General features: G+C 32.5%; 1 protein-coding gene across 1 annotated transcript; it reads right to left on the bottom strand.

The window, feature by feature from the left end:
* Window positions 1-1,627: 1,627 nt before the first annotated feature.
* LOC139841637 (uncharacterized) lies at window positions 1,628-3,365 on the bottom strand. Its single transcript, XM_071831846.1, has 3 exons — window positions 2,963-3,365; window positions 2,670-2,890; window positions 1,628-1,639 (listed from the first exon to the last, which is right to left on the bottom strand). Exons 1-3 carry the CDS (start codon window positions 3,363-3,365, stop codon window positions 1,628-1,630), a joined length of 636 nt encoding a protein of 211 aa, XP_071687947.1.
* Between the last annotated feature and the right edge of the window lie 22,632 nt (window positions 3,366-25,997).

The raw sequence follows: 25,997 nt of genomic DNA, 5'->3' as shown, positions 1-25,997 counted from the left end.
AATATTGCCATTCATTTGCTAAATATGCTACTTACGTCATTATCTTACGCATACTCTGCACACGCAGGAAATGTCAAATTCTTAATTGTTGCAATCGATTACTTCACGAAGTGGGTCGAAGCGAAACCGCTGGCAACAATTTCAGGGAAAAGAGTGCGGAATTTTGTATGGGAAGACATTGTCTGTCGATTCGGCATACCCAATGAAATTGTTAGTGATAACGGTACACAATTTGCCGGCGATCCTTTTCGCAGTTGGTGTGCGGAGCTTAATATTAAGCAAACTTTTACTTCAGTTGCGCATCCGCAGGCGAATGGCCAGTGCGAAGTTACCAACCGAGATATAGTTGCTGGAATCAAGGCAAGGTTGGGTCATGACCGCGTTGGTTGGGTGGATGAGCTTCCAAAGGTTTTATGGGCGCATAGAACCACACCCAAAGCAAGCACTGGTGAGACTCCGTTTAGTTTGGTTTATGGGTCAGAATCTGTTGTACCCGCAGAGATTGGGGTACCAACGTTCCGCATACAAAACTTTGATGAGCAAAATAACTCTGAAGCTCTGCGGGAAAATCTTAATCTGCTTGAAGAACGCAGACTCTCTGCGGCTGTTAACGAAGCAAATAACAAGCAGAAAATCGCAAAGTATTACAATCAGCGTGTGCGTTCACGCACTTATAAGTGCGGTGATTTGGTTTGGCGCCAGAACGATGCAAGTCATGCGGAAGATACTGGGAAACTGGGACCTCGTTGGGAGGGCCCATACAGGGTAGCAAAAGCAAGCAACACCGGGGCATACCATCTAGAGACATTAGATGGCAAACCTGTGAAACGCACTTGGCATGCGACGTTATTGAAAAAATGTTACATGTAGCTAGATGGACTTGATCACTCCAATTTGTTTAGCACATTATTTTATTTTTCATCCTTTCGGATATGTCGCAGTTGTAATCATAATTAATGCCAAATAAAAATAATTACATGCGCATACTTTTGTTGTCCATTTATATTTTTTGTATGCGTTTCCTGCCTACTTAAGGGGTGTCCTCTAGCCCCCGTGCGGCAGAAGCCTGTTTGGTTACAAGGCTAGACAATAACGGCAGGCGAAGGGAATTGGTTTTCCCCTAGCCAAGCGCCACGCAGACTAGATGGCTGCAAAGTCGACTTTTAAAAAAAAAAAAATACAAGCATTGGTTTGCTTGTGCGTAATCGCTCTCGCATTGGTTTGCTTGAGGAACTCCTAAGCATAAAAACATTGGTTTGTTTTTAGTTGCGTTTGCTTACCATACAACTAATAGTGCACCTCTAGTACATGACAAAGCAATAGCGCAGTAGCTTTTGAGTCTAAATTGTTAAAGGTAAGTTAAAATATTGGTTTATTTTACGCAGTACCATCCGCATACGCATAAGTTGTGGTTAACTATGCGCATGCGCATGCGGTTCATAATTTGTTTTGATTCGCGATATATAAACAAGGATATCACGCATGCATAACAGATAAACATATATACACATCCAAATAAATTATTACATAAGTAATTGTTTCACATGCCTGCCCAACATGGGACTTAGGGCTCCAAAATACATTTACAATTACCTGCCTAAGATTAGGGCTTACAGCACAAACTACTCTAGTAATCCTCCTTCAAAAACCCATCAAGCGGCATCGTCGGGTCAGCCGCAAACGCATTGATCAAAGGGATAGGGATGGACTTGATTGCCTCTTCCGCTCCAGCAGCGCCGCGGCCGTTCCCTCCTTTAATTTCTTTTGGACAATGTCGGGGAACGGTGGAGTTAGGCCGCATGCCTGGATCACTTCCCGCACAGCCTTGTTCACCTCATGGTCCTTGACCGCATCGACATAGGCATTAAACCGGTCGGACACGGGCTCGGAGTCCATCACTTTCTGCGCAATTGCGGGGAGTGCGGTGCGCAGCTTTGTCATATCTGCCTCGGCCAGCTCGCGGTTGGTAACCGCATCGTCCCTCTCCCTCGTCACCTTTTCCAACTCCAGCCTCACTCGCTCAGTTTCCCCCTTTGCCTGATCAACCGCACCCACAAGCTCTTGATTCTTTTTTCTTTCTTGAATCAAGAGGGTCTTGGTTTCGGCCGCAGTCAATTCAACAGCTTTGCGGGCCTCCTCAGCAGCGTCCCTGTCCTTCTTGACCTGATCTACACCCGCCTGCAGCAAACCCAACTCCACCTCTTTGCGCAGTGCAACATCGTATAGGCTGGAGGATCGACGGGCTTGATCCGCAAACATCCCAAAGAATACCAGCCCGTTCTGGACAAAGGCGTTGAGCGCCTGGTTAAACGGCAGTGCGGCCAGTTGCTCGCGGAACTCTGCTGGGAAGATTTGCTGCAAGAATGCAGATTGCTCCGCAGCATTTTCTGCGGAGGACTGGCAAAGTTGGCGGAGGTTGGCAACACGGAAGCTGCCTTGCGGAGGAGGTAATGTAGACTCAGACTCGACGGGGATCGCCTTGTCTTTGGATGTGGCAGTGGCCTGCAGCTCGGGGTTGACCCGAGGTGTTGTTGGCTGCGTCTTCTCCACATGCTCTGCAAAATACTCAGATTAGTACGCAGATTTTTCTACACGGTATACATGCGAAAAAATAAACGCTCACCATTAATGGGGGGAGGTAGGTCTGCGGACCGCGGCTCGATGGCAACAAAATTGTCGTTGCGCATATCCTCCAGCTGCTTAGGAGTCTTCTTCTTCTTCTTCTGAGCCTCGGACGTCCCAGCCGCCTTGCGTTTATTGCCTGACTCCGCCGGCGTTTCCTCCACATGTTCGCTAGCAGCTGCCTGCTCTAGCTGTTTGTCCACATCCTGCTTGCGGAAAGAGATCCCAGCAATCTCCTCCGCGGTAAGCACCTTCTTCATCCTCATCTCTGCAAACAATAAATGCCTGCGTTAGAAAATATACAAAAATTTATGTAAGTACGCGTTTATGCTATTCCTACCCTTTCCATCGGGGCCAACTATGGCCGGCCGCACATCCTCCCAAGGCCAATACGCGGAGATCTTCCCCAACCGCAGCATAACATTACCATACGAACGGTGCACCAGTTGTGCGTTGACGCACTGCTTCAACAACTTTTTCTCCTCGTCATCCAACGCTGGCATCTTGTTCACATCTTTTTCTACCTTCTCGCACCAAATGAGCGTCTGCGGGAAGCCAGTGCCTACTACGGTCTGGTCGACGAAGAAAAAAGTTTCTTTCCAACTTCCCGCATTCGATTTCGGGGTTTTTGTGAAATTTTGGCGTGCGAAGAAGGTGAACCAAGATTTATGGTGGTTGGCTAAGCGGAATAGGTGGCAAAAAACCTTCACCAATGGTACTGTGTTGAGTGCAACACAACACATCTCGAATAGAACAATTTTGCCTATAGCATACGGGTGCAATTGCCCTAGCCCTACTTTTAAATGATCTAGTACGCCTAAAAAGAAGTCGGTGGGTGGAACCCTAAAATTACCATGCTTAAAAGCATGTTCGTAGATCGCCACCTTATTCTCTGGTGGCTGATGGGCTCGCTGGCTAGGCAGTGGTGGTACCGGATTGTAACCCGCTAGAGGGGGTATTGCTTAACTAAGTGGTCGATGTTTTTCTGGCCTATGTTGGACTCTACATTCTCTACGAAAGTTTCATTAGCTTTGGTCATTTTTAGATGAATGGAGAACGACTGACCTTTAAATGACGATCGGAATATGACGGAGTTGATCAGAATTGATAGGATTTGGAGGCGAGAGCGTATTTGGGAAGCTTGACACCGGAAAAGTGAAAATGTGTGTGATTTGGGGCTATTTATAGGCAAGATTGGGGGAGCGTGGGTTGGAATGGTGTGATCGTGGCCATACACGTGTAATGCAATCGACGGGTAGCATTTGCTGATCGCGCGTGGTGTCAGTTAAGAATGATTACAAACACGGGCGTGGTTCGCACGCGCCTGCGGCACTGTTACTTTATGTCTTGTCAGCCGAATGGGCTTCTGCGATTGTGACAGGCATCGAGGCGCACGCGAGGACATTAAATGCTCGTCGTCCTTTTGTTTTCTCTTTTTCGCTTAATAGTTTGATATCATATGACTTGCGTCATATAACATCAAACTGGGGGGACTTAATGATACTGCAGCCCGCATGCGCATGTAACATACACACGGGCATGCGCTATGGTGCGTATGCGGGGTGCTCTCATGCGTCATGCGGCATGCGGATCCGTATCTGGTCCCTTTACGGCGGTTGCTTAGCTAACAAGCAAATATCTTTTCCATAATTATATCCGTGATTCGGGGGAGATGGTTATGGAAACGATTATCACTATCCTATGACGGTTCTAGAATTAGGGTTTGTCTATAAATACAAACCCTAATCGTCGTTAGCAACATACCACGTTACGTAGCCATCTTCTACCACACATCCTACGTAACTTATATCCTCTATCATCTTCTAAAGGTTAACAGGTTAGTTCTTTATTAACTGGTACCTACAACCTTGCTTGGGGCCTTCTGATCGACGGACGTCATCGAAGGTGGACTTAATCACTTGGCCACCCCGCCGACATCATCATGTCGGCCAGGGTTATTCACGGTAGCCGGACCGGAGAGCCACGTTCTAAGATCCTTAAACCCCTCCTTTACGTTGAGCAAGCATGTTAAGTCGAACTGCAACAACCTTGAAAAGTCGATGGATAATTTTTTTGGTGTGTTGAGGGATCGTGAGATATAGAGAAACAAGTAAAAGAATTTGTTTGTAAATGATAAAAAATAAATAAATGAGGTTAAGGGATTTATATAGGCTAGTAATTAGATATTAGGATGGACTCTTAAACACATTAGGATTAGTTCATGGAAATTTGTAGAATACTAGGATTCTTAGTTTAGGATAAAAATACTAGGATTCTTAGTTTAGGATAAACTTTAAGTTTCATGATAAGATTAGGATTCCTTGTTTGATTATCTAGTTAATTATCTCTTAATAAAAATTTTTAGCCAAAAATATTTAAATATGTATATATATATATTTTTGACATTATATATATTTTGTTTTTATTAACTTATCAAATGTACACTCCAACCCTTGTACATCATAATCAAGGTTTATTTATTCGTTTCTTTTTCGTAACGATGATGATCCATGATTTAATGTGTTGGTAATTTCAATTACTTATGTTTCGTTGGTTTCACAGAACCCAATAATATTTACTATTTAGTCAAGGTTGAAATTAATCGTATAGTAATGAACGGATACTAACTTATAAAAAAAATTCTAGCGTATAAAACCATAGAATTTAACTAACGTTCGTTAATTAGTTGACGGAAAAAGTCGGGTTATTACATTCTCCCCCAATTCATACTTTAAAGCATTTGTCAATATGCTCGATCCAGTTCTGGTTCTTGATATATTCCTAACTTTCATATCTGTCATTCTTCTTTTTCATTTACCACAGGAAGAATCTATTTACTTCTACTATACTCTTGGTTTTATAGTGTTCTTAGTTCTTCCATGTCTTTATATTGCTATATGCATCGATATATACGATTTGTAATTTATGGTTTGTTGTTAGGTTTTGTATCTTCCCTTGATGTCTCTGCTTCTGTCTTTCTATAATCACTGACATCCACAGTTAATGTTTTCTCCTATTTGCTGCGATTTATGCTCCATTTTCTATTTCGGAACTTCATTCTTTTGTTTTCTCTTCTTGCCATTAAGCACCGCATGTAATGGTCCAGAATTCGTAGATATGAATTTCAGAATGAACATGGTTAATGTTCTAAGAAAGAAATTGTAATGGCATGATCTTGATTTGTCAAATTACCAGAATACCTCGGAAAAGACCGAAATATCAAGAAAATATTTTCTTGATATGTTTAGAGTTTAAGTAGAATACAAGAGTCGTGTAACATGGCACATGATGACGTTATGATCTGTGAATCATCACGTTCCATTTAGAAACTCAGCATGACTTACTGTAATATAATCACGTTGATCAAATGTCATTATATTATACTAAATCATGCTTCAGTTCCCAACACTACTTCAAAAACATTCATATTTTAAACTCGAAGGTTTCAAAATTTAGAAACTAAAATAGTTTCTTTTATGATGTAACACAGATAGCACGAAGAGGTAAATGATTTCGGATAACAATAGTTATGAAGATATCTTCAGAAATATCGAAGATATTTATAATGAAAGATATGATGATATCTTAGAATTTCTAACATCGATGGATGATGATGAAGATTTTTCCGTAAAGGTTTAGAGTCAGGAGTAAGGTATTCGCTAAAGACTTTAGCAGACATTGAATCATTTGGATTCTTTGAAAGCAGATTTAGTCATTGTGATTTGTCCACAGCCTCCTTCATAGTTTGCTCAATTCGTTTTCCAGTTTCAAATCTTCTCTTTTTCTGAGCTTTTCCAACACCTTATTCTTTATCATCAAACTTTCGACTGTTAAGGTCGTTTACATTTTTTGCTGCTTCATCAGCATTTTTCAAAATTTCGAGAACTATTTCGCAGTTCAGGGTGTTTTTTAGAAACTTCACATTCGAAATATGTAAGTCTTGGAGATAGACGTTATATGTATATATAACTGTTGGCGTAGACTTGCTGCGAAATTCAAAAATAATGATTCAAGCTTTTTGGTATGGCAAGATGCAGATGAGTACATGATAGGGTTTCAATGAATAAGTATAGTGATTTTTTTAGGAGAGGCTTAAAGATCAATGAAGTTGTTGGTAAGTTTACTGCTAATGTGGTGAGATATAAAATGTTCCCTTGTAACAATGATGATGGGGTAATTGGTATAATAAGGCTTATTTGAATGAACAATTGAAGTTGATTTGCTGGAGCTATGACAAAACTGTCTATTTTGAAAAGGGATTGAAAAGTTATTTTTGCTAATAAATGTTAAAGGGTCTGACACGGATACGTGTTAAACTATGACTTTGGTTTCGAGAGTTTTTCAGGTGCATGACTGTGGTTAACATGTGGTTGGATCATCATCTCGATTGTTCATTATTTGAAGTGTCTTCAGGAATTTTGAGGGGTTGGAACACAGATTGTAATCGTTAATATACATATGATGTTCTAGGATTTTGAATGATACAAATATTTTTTCTGGGTTCTATGAATAAAAATGATGTTCTAGCACAGTTTTGAAGTCAAAGTATAGCTTTGAAAGATGTAGGAATCTAAGAGTGATGATACCGGTTATATCTCGAATTGAATTCTGAGATTTCAAAATCAGAATATGTAATTGGATTTGAATGAGTATGGTTGTTTTGATATTGATAAAAGAATGTATATTGTTGTGAAAGTAGGGAGTATAGTGGATGATTTGCTGAATCAAAATCTAAGAATGTAACATATTAATTGTGAATTTATATATCTTTCGGGTATTACCTACCCGTTAAAAATTTCACAAGTAATATTTTTGTACCGGGAAATTTTTATTACAGTCTTTATGAAAATATATGTATATTTTCTTTAGATGTAATACAGATTTAATGAGTTAATATAATATTAAGCGCATTTGATTTTCGGCTGGAATTAGAAATGAATAATCTCTAAAACATTAAAGATTATATAATCTTCGCGGAATATTTTACTAATGTTATCAATACTTCAATATTTATTCTTATTGATATTTCTTGATGACGGATGTTCATGCTCGTAGAATTCTTAGGAACTTCGCAAGGTACGAATGGTGTTTTCCAGAAAGTTTCGAGTACGTCGGAAATGAAAGTGTAAAATCAAACATATAATTGAATAATACACTTGGTTTATTATGAAATGGAATTTATTGAATTGAAACGGATATTGTAGCTAATGAGGGTTAAGTTATTAACGAAGGATGTACATCATGGCATATTAGTAACATGAATTATCCGAGTATTTACTCTTTAAAATTCATGCGTAATAGCTTAGTACGAAAAGATTTGTGGTGGTCTCAAAACTTTATATATGTAAGATATATATATAAATTCTTCAGTGGAAGTGAGTTAATACTTCGTAATTCGTTGATAGAATATACTCATTGTTGATTAGTGATGATGTTTGCGGTGATTATGGATCTGGTTGAATTTGTGATGTTGTAGGTGCTGTTGGTGCTGGTGCTGCTTGTATATTTTGTAACGCACGCATCATTGTTGTCAGGGTTTCTATTCTCCCCTGTATCATCTCTATCCATCCATTTATCTTGATTTACGGTTATGATTAGAATAAATAATCTCTAAAACATTAGAGATTACATAATCACCGTAACATATTTCTCCGATGAAGTTATGAATCAATACTTCATCGTTTGTTGTTGTTGGTATTATTTGGTATCTATGGTGCATATGATGTTGATGCTCGTGGGACAGATTGTGTAGTTGGTGAAAGGACCCGTTCATATACATTATAAATGATTCACAATAGTTGATTACATAGTGAGGTATTTGACCTCTATATGATACATTTTACAAACATTGCATTCTTTTTAAAAGACAAACTTTCTTTACATCGGAAATTGACAGGCATGCATACCATTTCATAATATCCACTATCCAATTATAAATTGACTTAATAATAATCTTTGATGAACTCAATGACTCGAATGCAACGTTCTCGAAATATGCTATGAAAGACTCCAAGTAATATCTTGAAAATGAGCAAACGCACAGCGGAAGATTTCTTTCAATCCTGAGAATAAACATGCTTTAAAGTGTCAACCAAAAGGTTGGTAAGTTCATTAGTTTATCATAATCATTCATTTCCATCATTTTAATAGACCACAAGAATTTCATTTCCAGTTCTCATAAATATACGTCTCATGCATAGAGACAAAAATCATTCATATGGATTGAACACCTGGTAACCGACATTAACAAGATGCATATAGGAATATCCCCTATTATTATGGGAAATCCTTCGGACATGATAAAAACGAATTCGAAGTACTAAAGCATCCGGTACTTTGGATGGGGTTCGTTAGGCCCAATAGATCTATCTTTAGGATTCGCGTCAATTAGGCGTGCACTAATTCTCATAATTAGTGATGTTCCCTAATTCTTAGGTACCAAGCAAAAAGTGGCATATTCGGCTTCGATCATTCAACCATATAATGTAGTTTCGATTACTTGTGTCTATTTCGTAAAATATTTATAAAAATTGCGCATATATTCTCATCCCAAAAATATAAAGGGTAAAAAGGCAAATGAAACTCACCATACTATATTTCGTAGTAAAAATACATATAAAGTCATTGAACAAGTGCAAGGATGTCCTCGGATTCACGAACCTATATTAATTATGTATATTTATATGTTGGTCAATATTTATCTAACAATTTAGGTTAAGTCATAGTATACCACAATCCTAATGCTCGAGACTAATATGCAAAAGTCAACAAAAGTCAACTTGACCCAAAATGATTTTCAAAATCCATTCATGATTATCATATAACTTAAATATCGTCGTTTTATATATATTTAATATTTTTAACAGGGTTTATGAAAGTAATTAATAAAAGTCATTTGTTAATAAAAATTTATATTTAAAATTTATATATGATAAAAGTATACTTTTATATATCTTAAGTAATAAAATTTATAAAGTTCATTTAATATAACGATAGGTATTATTAATGTAAATAAAATATCTTTGTATTACATATTTATTTGATAAAATAACATTGATAATAATAATAAGTAAAAGTTGTATTATTTTGTAATAATAATTATTATTATTCTATTAATAAAAATATCAATATTTATATTTACTAAAAGTGATATTATGATAAAACGATAATTCGAATTATGATAACTTTAGTATTTACGATACTTTTTAATATTAACTTTAAAATAATAATTTTATTTAAAATAATAAAAATAATGATATTTTTATAATAACAATGTCATTTCTATTAAAAATGATAATTGTAGTAAAAATGATAGTTTTAATATTAATAATACTTTTAATAATAATACAATGATAAGAATAATAAGAACGATAATTTTATCTAATTCAATATTTTAATTTCATCATGATACCCATACTCATTATTTCCTAATTGATTTGTTTAATATCATTTAGTCGTCTTTTATATCGCATTCATAATAATGATAATAATATTAGTCATAATAGTTAGATGATACTAATATCAATTTTTAATGATAATAATACTAATAATAATAATTATTATAATAACATTAATGATAATACTAATAACTATTTTAATGATAATAATAATAAAAATAATAATAATAATGATAATATTAATAATGATAATAATAATAATAATAATAATAACAATAAAAAATTCTTTTAATAATTATACTTATATTAAAAATGATAATATTAATAATCATAATAATAATAATAATAATAATAATAATAATAATAATAATAATAATAATAATAATAATAATAATAATAATAATAATAATAATAATAATAATAATTAATAGATAAAAATAGTAACGATGATAATAACGAGAATAGTAATAATAATCATTTTAACAACAATACTAAAATTCAGTTGACTATAATTTCTAATCTGTTCATCGAAACCATTCGAGTTCTAAATAAAAAGTTCTTAATTTTTCGCTAGCTTTCCAACGACATGCATATCTTATACTTTATCTCAACCGCATATATAACTAATTCAAGATTCAACATAACCTAACTAAAGGCAATATCAAAAGTACAAACATGCATAATCCTATATACTCGAGCACTAGTCAGGGGTACACTATTAGTAAGTAAAAGTTAAATTATGAGTACTCACGTATCAATATTGAGATTCAATATTGCAGGAAAGGTACGTAGACGCAACGGAGATGATAAACACTAAATTGACCTCACGAGTATACCAATGAACCATACCCATCACTTCCATAGCTATAACCCATAATTTCCTTAGCCCTATCCTACTTGAAAAACTCATTTTGAAAACTCGTTTAAGATTACTCGTGCAGCACACCGTCGTAGTATTTTATGTATACATAATAATAGAACTAATACTACTAATACTAATATTAATAAAATTAATAATATTATTAATCTTAATATTATAAATAATATATAATATAAATATATATAACAGAGGAAGTGATTATGTATTGTGTTTGTGTCGATCCGAATGATGAGCTTTATACAACTTTCGTCCACCCACACCCCATGCGATCGCATGGGGTTTGCGGGTTCCTTTCATGCGGTCGCATGACCATAATGTGCAGCTGGTATCCATTAAATCCTTGCCTACACTATTATTTTATTTAATATATATATTTAATTATAATTAATTATATATTATATTATATTTACGTACATGGTAAAAATGTAATTTTAGTTAAAATGTTTCGTACGTTGTCACTCGACTCATATACCACTTTCGGTTTTCTCGAACGCATTTTCGTACGTTTAGAAAACTAGCCTTTTACGTTACGCGACGTGTACCCTTATTAATAATTCAACTTACTCATCAACAAATCATCTTATAATAAATGTAACTTATAAAATTGAGCGTTGTGGTCATTTGCTTCTATAAATCAGTGGCTCGTTGTTTACCCAAGTATATTAGTTTAAATCAGGACGTTTTATGACCAAGTTCAAATATATATATATATATATATATATATATATATATATATATATATATATATATATATATATATATATATATACATATATTTTCATTTAGAAATATAAATTTGTACTTAAAACATTTACTTAATAATATAACATTTAGTTTTTCAAAACCAATTATATTTCAAAGTTAATTTTTATTTCGTTTAGAAAAATATTATGACACGTAACATTTTTATTTTTAAAACTTAAATAGATATAATTCATTTATGTATTAATGTTTTAAATATCAATCGCCTCACTAAGCGAGGGTTACTACTGCATACGTACCTAATTTGAAAACAATATATTTTTAATGAACACGGTCTAATTACACATTGCAAGTTATTTATATATTCAATCACAAATATTCTAATTCACTTTATTTAAACAGGGATATCTTACTAATCAAGTTTAATTATATCGAAAACGTTTTCGTACACTTGTAACTACATTATTTTTATTAACTTTAGTCTTCCACTAACTTTTGTCTAATCCTTGTTAATGACACTTTGTTCTTATTTGTAAAATCACTTTACCATTTTCCAAATATGGTTAAAAAGGAAAGGTTTCCTAAATCAAAGTGGACCTCCTAATAGGGACTCGTAGCCATAATTCAATGTATCTGAAAATTCAATCATTTGATCTTATCTTCTAATTCCATCGATAAACGTTTTGAAACAGATACAATCATGTAAAGTATTAAATCTAATATTTTGTTTACATTTCAAGTTATAATATATATACACATACACATATATAATCATATTCGTTCCTATAATGGTTCGTGAATCTTTGAAATTTGGTCGAGGTTAAATAAATGTATGAACACAGTTTAAAATTCTTGAGATTCAACTTAACAAACTTTGCTTATCGTGTTGAGAATATATAAAGATTAAAGTTTAAATTTGTTCGGATATTTCTGGGTTGTCACAGTACCTATCCGTTAAAGAAATTTCATCCCCGAAATTTGATAGAGGTCGTCATGGCTAACAATGCGAATGTTATTTATGACGTATGTAAGCTGATACATAGAATATTATCATGATTAAGAAATACGGATAAAATAATTCAATTTCTCGAAGGGTATGAGTGAAGTTATCGTAAATGAATGAAATAAGATAATAGTAATTTGTCAGATCTTTTGACGTAGATAGGGTGGATTTTCAAGTTCAATAGATTTGGAGAAAATCTTCGTAATAGGATGTGGTTCTTCGATAATAAAGGGAATTAGGATTTGCTTTAAATGCGATCATCTGTTTTGATTATTCTGTGGGATATTTTACTATAAATCTACCTTCTTCGTTTCCTTTTAACTCACACCTTCCATTATTTCCCTCTCAATTCATACTTTAAAGCATTCATCAATATGCTCCATCCAGTTCTGTTTCTTGATATATTCCTAACCTTCATATCGGTCATTCTTCTTTTTCATCTACCGTCGGAAGAATCTATTTACTTCTACTATACACTTGGTTTTATAGTGTTTTTAGTTCTCTCGTGCCTTTATATTGCCATATGCATCGATATATATGGTTTATAATTTCTGATTTGTCGTTGGGCTTTATATCTTCCCTTATATTTCAAGTCTCTGCTTCTGTCTTCTATAATCATTGTCATCCGCAGTTAATGCTCTCTTTTATTTGCTGCGATTTATACCCCAATTTCTATTTGGGAGTTTTGTCCTTTCGTTTCTTCTTCTTGCGATTAAGCACCGCTTGTAATGGTCCAGAATTCGCAGATATGAATTTCGGAATGAACATTGTTAATGTTCTAAGAAGGAAGTTGTAATGGCACGATCTTGACTTGTCAAATTACTAGAATACCTCGGAAAAGGCCGAATCATCAAAAAATATTTTCTTGATATTTTAGAGGTTAAAGAGAATACAAGAGTCGTGTAACATGGCACATGATGATGTTATGATCTGTGAATCATCACGTTTCATTTAGAAACTCATCATGAATTACTGTAATATAATCACGTTGATCAAGTGTCATTATATTATACTAACTTATGCTTCAGTTCCCAACACTACTTCAAAAATATTCCTACGTTAAACTCAAATGTTTCAGAATTTAGAAACTAAAATAGTTTCTTTTATGATGTAATACAGAAAGCGCGAAGAGGTAAATGATTTCTGATAAGAATGATTATGAAAATATCTTCAGAAATATGGAGGATATTTATAATGAAAGAAATGATGATATCTTAGGATTTCTAATATCAGAGGATGATGAAGAATATTGTCCGCGGGGGTTTAATGTCACGAGCAAGGTATTCTTTAATGACTTCAGCAGACACTGAATCATTTCGATTCTTTGAAGGCAGGTTCAGTCTTTGTGATTTGTCCATAGCCTCCTTCATACTTTGCTCAATCCGTTTTCCAGTTTCAAAACTTCTCTTTTTCTGAGCTTTGCCAATACACTAATCTTTATCATCAAACTTTTTACTGCTAAGGTCGTTTACAGTTTTTGTTGCTTCATCAGCATTTCGAGAACTAGTTCGCGGTTTAGAGTGTTTTTCAGAAACTTCACATTCGAAGTATGTAAAGCTTGGAGATAGACGTTATATATACACATATAACTGTTGGCATAGACATGCTGCGAGATTTCAAAATACTGATTGCTAATTCCCGATGATTCGTATGGCAATTCTCGTAACAAGATGCGAATGAGTAAATGATGGGGTTTCGGTAAATATAATGATTCTTCTGAAGGTCAAAGATCAGTGAAGTTGTGAATAAGTTTATTGTTAATGTGGTGGAACATGAAAGGTTCTCCGGTAACAAAAGGGTAATCATATATATCAAGATTATGATAAGGCTACTCCGAATGAAAAATCGAAGTTGTCTTGTTGGAGCTGTGATAGAGTTTGCTACTTTGAAAAGGAATTGCAAAGTTATTTTTGCTAATAAATGCCAAAGGATCTGACACAGATATGTGTTGAATTATGACTTTGATTTCGAGAGCTTTTTTTAAGTACATAACTGTGGGTAATATGTGGTTGATCATCATCTCGATTGCTCATTATTTGAAGTGTCTTCAGAAATTTTTGAAGGGTTTGAACACAGATTTTAATCGTTAATATACATTTGATGTTCTAACACAGTTTTGAAGTCAAAGTATATCTTTAAAAGATGTAGGAATCTAAAAGTGATGGTACCGGTTATATCTCGAATTGAATTCTGAGGTTTCAAAATCAGAATATGTAATTGGGTTTGAATGAGTATGGTCGTTTTGATTTCTATAAAGGAATGTATATTATTGTGAAAGTAGGAAGTATAGTTGATAATTTAATTAATCTGATTCGAAGAATGTAACATATTAATTGTTAATATATATATCTCTCGGGTATTACCTACCCATTAAAAAAAATCACAATTAATATTTTGTGCATAAGAATTTTATTACAGTATTTATGAAAATATATATGTATATATTCTCCTCAGATGTAACATAGATTTTAATGAGTTAATACTAAATTAAACTCATTCGATTTACGTTTGGAACTAGAATTGAATAATCTCTTGAAGGCTTTAGAGATTACATAAGTATTTCTTCAATAATATTGAAATTATGAATCAATACTTCTTTATTTGTTGAGGTGTGATGTTGGTTTTCGTTAAATTCTTGTGAATTTCGCAAGGTACGAATGATTTTTCTTAAAAAGTCTCGAGTATATCGAAAATGTAAAATCAAACATGTAATTGAATAATACACTTGGATTATTATGAAACGAAATTCATTGAGTTGAAACAGAGACTATAGTTAACGATAGTGAAGTTGTTGACGAAGGATGTGCATCATAGCATATTAATAATATGAATTAACCAAGTGGTTAAGATTCACACATAATAGCTTTAGTACGAAAAGATTTATTTTGATCTCAAAATTTATATATACATACAATTTCTTTAGATGGAATGAGTTAATACATCATAACTTGTTGATACAATATACGCGTTATTGATTCGTAATGATGTCCACAGTGATTCTTGAACTGACGGAGTTTGTGATGTTATAGATGTTGTTGATTCTGATGCTGACTGCACTGACGATGCTGGTGACGCTGACGGTACTGATGATGTTGTTGGTAAAACAAGTTTAGCTGGTTAACCACACACCATTTTTGTCAGGGTTTCTAATCTTCTTTCTATCATTTTGGTTCGCTTAACTGATTTATGGTTAGGGCTAGATTAGATAATCTCTAAGACTTTAGAGATTACATAATCGCCGCGGAATGTTTCTCCAATGAAGTTATGAATTAATACTTCATCAGTTATTGTTGTTGGTACTCCTTGGTATCTATGGTGCGTATGACGTTGATGCTCATGGGACAGATTGTGAAGTTGAGGTTTACGACGCGGTTGTGGTTGGAGGTGGTAATGGTACTGTTGGCATTGATGATGGTGGTACTGGTTATGCTGCTGGTGCTATTGCTGGTGTTTGTAATATCTGCACCATAATCTCCAAAGCCACTACCCGAGCGCGAAGCTCGTTGACTTCTTCTATTACACCGGGGTGATTGTCAGTTCGGACGAGTGGATAAATAAAATCTAGAATTTGATGTAGTATATAATCGTGACGAGATACTCTGGAAATGAGAGAGAAAATGGTGTTTCGGATTGGTTCGCCGGTATAACAACCCTCACTTTCGACTTCCGATTTTACTAAAATACCTAGAGTTGTTATATACGAATAAATTTAACGTTGACCGAATAAACGTACGCTTAAAATAAATAATATAATTATAAATATTATAAATAAGATTCTGATATATAATATAACATAATTACATCAATGAATATATATATATATATATATATAATATTTATATTACTTTTGTTATTTAGTTAATAGAATATATAATTAACTAAATAATAAATAATATTATAACATTTATAAAACTAATAAAAACTATAAATTAATAATCATAAATTTTAATTTTTATAAAAACTAAATATAATAATAATTTTTATATAAAATTCGTATTTAATAATTAAACAAATATAGAAATAAAATGTTTAGAAATATATTAAACAATTTTTTTTTAGAATTTTATACAAAATAAAAATAAAAACTATATCTACTTTTAATAAATAAATACAAAAATACAAACTACTTTTTCTTTTAAGATTTACTTTTAATAAAAATATAAACTACTTTTCTTTTAAGATTTACTTTTAATAAAAATACAAACTACTTTTTCTTATTTTAACTTTTAAGATTTTCTTTTAATAAAAATACAAACTACTTTTTTTTTTTACTTTTAAGATTTACTTTTAATAAAAATACAAACTACTTTTTCTTATTTTAACTTTTAAGATTTACTTTTAATAAAAATACAAAATACTTTTTCTTATTTTAACTTTTAAGATTTTACTTTTAATAAAAATACAAACTACTTTTTCTTATTTTAATTTTTAAGATTTTACTTTTAATAAAAATACAAACTACTTTTTCTTATTTTAACTTTTAAGATTTACTTTTAATAAAAATACAAAATACTTTTTCTTATTTTAACTTTTAAGATTTACTTATTTTATTTTAATTTTTTTTACCTAACATTTTCAACTATAAATACCACATACATTTTTCATTTCAAACTTACACCTTAATCTCTCATTTCTCTCTTAAGAACTACTTCTAGTTGATATCTCAGTCACTTACTTGCTTTACTTTCCTTTCTTGCGTGGAATACTTCAACTGCTATTTAAGGTGAGTTTCATTACTCCCTTTTTATATATATTTTTGGGCTGAGAATACATGCGTTGTTTTATAAATGTTTTACGAAATAGGCACAAGTACTAAAACTAATTCTATGTGGGTTTAAACCAGAAATATACCCTTAGCTTGGTAACATTAAACTACCTGTCTATGTACGGTAGGCGCGAATCCTAAAGATAGATCTATTGGGCCTGACAACCCTATCCTGACTATGGGATGCTTTAGTACTTCGAGGTTTATATAACACACCTGATTCGGTGTACTTTCAGAGGGTAAAACATGAACGTTAAGGCTTGTTACCGGGTGCCTACAACTTATAGAATGCTTTTATACACTTGCTAGTGTACGGATATTTATGAAACTGAAATCTTGTGGCCTATTATTATAACGGAAATGATTGATTTTGATAAACTAATGAACTCACCAACCTTTTTGGTTGACACTTTAAGCATGTTTTGTCTCAGGTGACGAATAAGATGATTGCCATGATTGCTACCTGATGAATTGAATGCTGCTACATGGAGTCTTCATTTCATTACATTTACTTTGCATTAAGACTATTATTATTATTTCAGTTTAAATTTGATGTAAAACTTTTAATGCTTCCGCTGTTTTATTAATAAATATTTTATTCAAAACGTCTCATATAGAGTCGTTCTTGTATATACAACTGTGATTTGATATAATTAGTCACAAATACCATAGGCCTTATTTTGGGGGTGTGACAGATTGGTATCAGAGCAGGTTGTTGTAGAGAACCAGGATTGCATTTTATGTGTGCCTTATACAATTAGGTACCTTAGCAATGTAGAACTACAACTTTCCTTGACCATAGTGCCTTTAATTGTTGCCTTTAATTGATAAATGCTACACTATACCTTAGAAACTATACTTAAATCTTAAGATTATAACATACACGATAATGTGAAATTACTCGAACGTCAACGCTACTTAAGGCCTAGGGTGATCCTTGGTACCACTATGGGACGCTTGTGGATTTCGAATGCCAAACTCAGATTTTGGTCGAGAATTCCTGGGCTAACCGGTAACAATTGATCATTCAAGTGACTCGGCGGTGGCATAGATGTTTGGGTATGGTGCACAATATCAAACCTGACTATAGTGATCATACAACACTTAGTCACTTACGCACTTAATAAGTGGTGAACTTATTAAGAACAACTCACTTAGTCATCTATCCTGGTTTTGTGTATTACATATGTATTACATGAAATATTATCCAAGATTTTTGAAACTCCTATAATTCATACTCAAACGTATATAACTCCCTGTTATATCACGTACCTATATGCCTTATGCCTTTATGCATCGGTTTGCGAATCGAGAAATGTCATTGGGTTATCACAGTATACGAATTGAAAGTCTTTAATTGAAAGATTATTAGATTACATACTTATCATTTTATAATCTCGACACGTCATACTGCCATTATTGGAGTATAGACAAATCATATCTTAGCATATCTATTCCCAATAGACCTTGTCTAACACTTTTCCTAAATTTCCTCCGTAAATTACGAAAATCTTTCTGCTATATATACGTATTCAAGGAGATGAATATATCATTCAATATTCAACACCCATTTCATATCAAACCCTATTCCAAACACATAATATGAATTTCTCACCCGATTCCTCAAGTTCTTCTAGCTCCAAAGATAGCGTGACAGGAGCACACCCACCGATCAATTATATATATATATATATATATATATATATATATATATATATATATATATATATATATATATATATATATATATATATATATATATATATATATATATATATATATATATGGGTTCGCGAAATACTCACCCTATGGAGAAATGAAGAAGGTACTCCTTATCACGAGCCAAACTTACCACCAAACGTCGGAGTACTCGATCCACTTACCGGCGAACCTGTTCGCAATACCGTTTTCACTCTTTTCGCAAGGATTTTCCGCCTCGAAGGTCGACTCGATGTAACCAACGACAATATTCGTCCTCTACTCCCGAATTCTAACCAGAAAGGGTTATTAGAAGAAGTTAGAAGACTTCGAACTAAATATCAAGAATTGACAAACCTTACAGAGGAATGGGTAGAACAAATCCATAGACTCGAGCGTAAGGTAGAAACCCTGGAGGAAATAGTGCGCGATTTGGTAGCTAGGCTCACATTTACTAACCAAGTACCACAAGCAGCACCAACAGCAGCACCAGCACCACCAGTACTATCAGCATCACCACCAACAGCATCAGCTTCACCAACAACAACATCAGCATCCCACGTCTCAACATCATAATCGGTACCTCAAACATCGACATCATACGCCCATAGATACTAAGGAATATTAGTAATAATGAGTTAAGATGTATTGACTCATTCTTCCTGAAGAATTATATATGTATACTTTATATATATGGTTTGGAACAATAATAAATCTTTTCGTACTAAACTATTACGTGTGAATCTTAACTAGTATGTACTACTTGGTTAATTCATATCACTAATACGCTATGATGTACATCCTTCGTTAATGACTTAACAATCATTAATCACTGCTTCAGTACAATAAACTCCATTTCATAATAAACTAAGTGTATTATTCAAATGCATGTGTGATTTTACACTCCTATTTTCGATGTACTCGAAAATTTCTCGAAAACATCATTTGTGCCTTATGAATTTCACAAGAAATCCACGAGCATCAACATCATATACTGAGGTATATTAATAACAATGAACGATGAAGTATTGATTCATAACTTCATTAAAAAAATATTCCGCGACGATTATGTAATCTCTAAAGTTTTGGAGATTATTTATTCTCGTTTCAACCGTAAATCAAATGAGTTTAATATTATATTAACTTATTAAATCCATAATTACATCTGAAGAAAATATATATGTATGTATATTTTCATAAAGATTGTATTTAAAAATTCTTTTGTACAAACTGTTGATTGTGAAAATATTTTAACGGGTAGGTAATACCCAAGAAATATCTAACATTCACATTAATATATTACATTGTACATTCTTCAAAATCCTTGAAAACATATCGGATTGATAATCAATGATTCAGATCAGTTAACCTTGAGAATGCGGATGAAGCAGCAAAAGCTGTAGATGGCCTTAATGATCAGAAGCTTGATAATAAAGAATTGTGTGTTGGAAAAGCTCAAAAGAAAATCTGGTATTGAAAGATGGATTGAGCAAAACATGAAGGAGACCAAGGACAAATCCCAAGGACTAAACCTATAACCAAAGAATCTAGATGATTTAAACCTATAACCAAAGAATCTAGATGATTCGATTTCTGAAGGAAATCACAGAAGATCTTTTTACGCATTCTAAATCCTTACAGAAGAATTTCTTCATTATCCATCGATTTTAGAAATTCTAAAATATCATCGTATCTTTCGTTATAAATATCCTCGATATTTCTAAAGATATCTTCATAACGATTCTTGTCCGCAATTAATTATCTCTTTGCAATATCTTTATTACATCATAAAGGAAAACTGTTTAAGTTTCTATATTCTGTAAAATTTAAATTCAAATTTTGAATGATTTGAAGTAGTGTTGAGAATTGAAGCATGAGTTAGTATAATATAATGACGTCAGGCCAACGTGATTATATTACAGTAAGTCATGCTAAATTTTTAATGGAAGATGATGATTCATAGACTTTATAATCATCATTTGCCATGTTACACGACTCTTACATTCTACTTAATCTCTGAACATATCAAGAAAATATATTTTTGATAGTTCTATCCTCAATAATTCTGGTAATTTACCAAATCAAATCGTGATATTACGCTTAGAACAGTAGGTCCATTTGAAACTTCATACCTACAAATTCTGGACCATTACTCGCTTTACTTAGAGTCGAGAGGAGAATAAAAAGGCAAAGAGCTCCGACATATAAGGGAAAATATGTAGCCCGATAACGATACCAAAATTACAAACCGTGTATATCAATACGTATTGCAACGTAAAGACATGGAAGAATTAAAAACACTATAACCCCAAGGTAATAGTAGAAGAAAACAAATTCCTCTGGTGGTAAATGAAAAAGAAAAATGACTGAAATGATAGTCAAAAAAATATCCAGGATAAGAACTGAATGGAGCATTCTCACAATCTTTGGAAGTATGAATTGAGGAAGACAGTATAGAAGTGGTGAAGATAATGAAATGGAAGAAGCTAATTTATAGCAAAATTCCAAACACAGCAATTGAAGCAATTCACCTCATTTAATCAAAGAAAATTTCAAATTCCTTAATTACCGGAGAATCAAATCTTATGGATTACGAAGATTTCCTTTAATCCCTTGAATTTCGGAAATCAATCGTGACTACGTCAAAAGTTAAGGCGAACATTTAATTTCTCATTCGCTCTTTTACAATAGCTTCGTTTATACGCTTCCTATAATCAAATCATTTTATTCATATTATTCAGTAGTGATAAAACTTTATTTTTTCAACTTATATTCATCATTACAATATTCTTGTTGTAAACAATGATGATCTCTATCAAACTTCATGACTATAATTTTCATGAACTACTCTCTGTTTTTTTTTTCTACCCTAATATTGTGACATAAACACTCAAAGTTTTAAATAAGCTCAATACTATTCATAACACATTTCATGTGTTCAGTTTACTAAAATGCTCGTATAACACCATCATCCCTTTTGAGGATAACCTAGTCAAATGACACTCTTATTAATCCTTTAGATAACCTCCGCATTAATGATAAAATGCACTTTATAGAAGAACCTGTAAGAAATTAGGGTTCGTATTATTTAAATGCATGAAACAGAACAATATTCTATCCGTTGGAATTCACGAAAGGCCCCGAACCTACCTGGGAACGTGAAGACCAGATAAAACATAAATATCCTCGTCTAGGTACGAACAACGCCGATTGATGGCAAAAACTAAATTTCGGGACGAAATTTCTTTTAACGGGTAGGTACTATAACAACCCTCACTTTCGACTTCCGATTTTACTAAAATACCTAGAGTTGTTATATACGAATAAATTTAACGTTGACCGAATAAACGTACGCTTAAAATAAATAATATAATTATAAATATTATAAATAAGATTATGATATATAATATAACATAATTACATCAATGAATATATATATATATATATATATATATATATATATATATATATATATATATATATATATATAATATTTATATTACTTTTGTTATTTAGTTAATAGAATATATAATTAACTAAATAATAAATAATATTATAACATTTATAAAACTAATAAAAACTATAAATTAATAATCATAAATTTTAATTTTTATAAAAACTAAATATAATAATAATTTTTATATAAAATTCGTATTTAATAATTAAACAAATATAGAAATAAAATGTTTAGAAATATATTAAACAATTTTTTTTTAGAATTTTATACAAAATAAAAATAAAAACTATATCTACTTTTAATAAATAAATACAAAAATACAAACTACTTTTTCTTTTAAGATTTACTTTTAATAAAAATACAAACTACTTTTCTTTTAAGATTTACTTTTAATAAAAATACAAACTACTTTTTCTTATTTTAACTTTTAAGATTTACTTTTAATAAAAATACAAACTACTTTTTTTTTTAACTTTTAAGATTTACTTTTAATAAAAATACAAACTACTTTTTCTTATTTTAACTTTTAAGATTTACTTTTAATAAAAATACAAAATACTTTTTCTTATTTTAACTTTTAAGATTTTACTTTTAATAAAAATACAAACTACTTTTTCTTATTTTAATTTTTAAGATTTTACTTTTAATAAAAATACAAACTACTTTTTCTTATTTTAACTTTTAAGATTTACTTTTAATAAAAATACAAAATACTTTTCCTTATTTTAACTTTTAAGATTTACTTATTTTATTTTAATTTTTTTTTACCTAACATTTTCAACTATAAATACCACATACATTTCTCATTTCAAACTTACACCTTAATCTCTCATTTCTCTCTTAAGAACTACTTCTAGTTGATATCTCGGTCACTTACTTGCTTTACTTTCCTTTCTTGCGTGGAATACTTCAACTGCTATTTAAGGTGAGTTTCATTACTCCCTTTTTATATATATTTTTGGGCTGAGAATACATGCGTTGTTTTATAAATGTTTTACGAAATAGGCACAAGTACTAAAACTAATTCTATGTGGGTTTAAACCAGAAATATACCCTTAGCTTGGTAACATTAAACTACCTGCTATGTACGGTAGGCGCGAATCCTAAAGATAGATCTATTGGGCCTGACAACCCTATCCTGACTATGGGATGCTTTAGTACTTCGAGGTTTATATAACACACCTGATTCGGTGTACTTTCAGAGGGTAAAACATGAACGTTAAGGCTTGTTACCGGGTGCCTACAACTTATAGAATGCTTTTATACACTTGCAAGTGTACGGATATTTATGAAACTGAAATCTTGTGGCCTATTATTATAACGGAAATGATTGATTTTGATAAACTAATGAACTCACCAACCTTTTTGGTTGACACTTTAAGCATGTTTTGTCTCAGGTGATGAATAAGATGATTGCCATGATTGCTACCTGATGAATTGAATGCTGCTACATGGAGTCTTCATTTCATTACATTTACTTTGCATTAAGACTATTATTATTATTTCAGTTTAAATTTGATGTAAAACTTTTAATGCTTCCGCTGTTTTATTAATAAATATTTTATTCAAAACGTCTCATATAGAGTCGTTCTTGTATATACAACTGTGATTTGATATAATTAGTCACAAATACCCTAGGCCCTATTTTGGGGGTGTGACAGCCGGTAAGTGCTTCAGGTTCTTCGTGAATAGGGCAATTTGGTGGATGAAAAGGTTCTCCTTCTTCTTGTCTCCAATGATTGAGGAGGCTACGAACCCATTCCAAATTCATCCAGAATAGATGATGGCTGATTAGTTGATTCATTCCGGTCACACTGCTTTCAGAGCTTGAGTGGGATTCCATTTCGGAATCTGAGGGACTTGAACAAATGACGAATTCCATTTCGTGCGATCGAGTAAAGGATTTTTTGATATGAAGTGATTTCTGGCTATCGGATGGTATTCTAATTATATAGAATATCTATATATATAGAACAAAAGATTTCGTAGATTACGGAGGAATTTATGGAATATGTCAGGCAAAGTTTACAGTAATAGATACGATAAGATATGATTTAGCAGATACGCTAAGATATGAATTTTGTCTATGCACTACTCATGCAATTAATGTAGCAAGACTTGTCTAGACTAATAATGAAAAGCAGGTAATTTCCTAAGGATGATAAGCAGATGATTTCCGACTAGAAATGATAAGCAAAACTTTTGACATGCAGAGACGGTCGAAGTCCAGACTCACTAATGCATCCTAACGACTTATCAGTTGGACACACTAATGCAGACCTGATTCGCTAAGACCACCACTCTGATACCAACTTAAAGGACCCATTCATATACATTATAAATGATTCACAATAGTTGATTACATCGCGAGGTATTTGACCTCTATATGATACATTTTACAAACATTGCATTCGTTTTTAAAAGACAAACTTTCTTTACATCGAAAATTGACAGGCATACATACCATTTCATAATATCCACTATCCAATTATAAATTGACTTAATAATAATCTTTTATGAACTCAATGACTCGAATGCAACGTTCTCGAAATATGCTATGAAAGACTCCAAGTAATATCTTGAAAATGAGCAAACGCACAGCGGAAGATTTCTTTCAATCCTGAGAATAAACATGCTTTATAGTGTCAACCAAAAGGTTGGTGAGTTCATTAGTTTATCATAATCATTCATTTCCATCATTTTAATAGACCACAAGAATTTCATTTCCAGTTCTCATAAATATACGTCCCATGCATAGAGACAAAAATCATTCATATGGATTGAACACCTGGTAACCGACATTAACAAGATGTATATAAGAATATCCCCTATCATTCCGGGAAATCCTTCGGACATGATAAAAATGAATTCGAAGAACTAAAGCATCCGGTACTTTGGATGGGGTTCGTTAGGCCCAATAGATATATCTTTAGGATTCGCGTCAATTAGGCGTGCACTAATTCTCAAAATTAGTGATGTTCCCTAATTCTTAGGCTACCAAGAAAAAAGGGGCATATTCAGCTTCGATCATTCAACCATATAATGTAGTTTTGATTACTTGTGTCTATTTCGTAAAACATTTATAAAATTTGCGCATGTATTCTCAGCCCAAAAATATAAAGGGTAAAAAGGCAAATTAAACTCACCATACTATATTTCGTAGTAAAAATACATATAACGTCATTGAACAAGTGCAAGGTTGTCCTCGGATTCACGAACCTATATTAATTATGTATATTCATATGTTGGTCAATATTTGTCTAAAAATTTAGGTTAAGTCATAGTGTACCACAATCCTAATGCTCGAGACTAATATGCAAAAGTCAACAAAAGTCAACTTGACCCAAAATGATTTCCAAAATCCATACATGATTATCATATAACTTAAATATCGTCGTTTTATATATATTTAACATTTTAACAGGGTTTATGAAAGTAATTAATAAAAGTCATTTGTTAATAAAAATTTATAT

Source organism: Rutidosis leptorrhynchoides, chromosome 4, assembly GCF_046630445.1.
Source record: "Rutidosis leptorrhynchoides isolate AG116_Rl617_1_P2 chromosome 4, CSIRO_AGI_Rlap_v1, whole genome shotgun sequence".
Taxonomy (NCBI): domain Eukaryota; kingdom Viridiplantae; phylum Streptophyta; class Magnoliopsida; order Asterales; family Asteraceae; genus Rutidosis; species Rutidosis leptorrhynchoides.
Note: the sequence above shows the minus strand (reverse complement) of the source record. Positions and strands in the feature narration are given on the sequence as shown.

Bases quoted from the DNA above. Each gene is read 5' to 3' on its own strand.
- LOC139841637 (XM_071831846.1), bottom strand. From the start codon at position 3,365: ATGTGTTGTGTTGCACTCAACACAGTACCATTGGTGAAGGTTTTTTGC. The intron at 2,891-2,962 runs GTAGGAATAGCA...TATTGTTTGCAG, and splicing joins AGTTGGCCCCGATGGAAAGG to AGATGAGGATGAAGAAGGTG.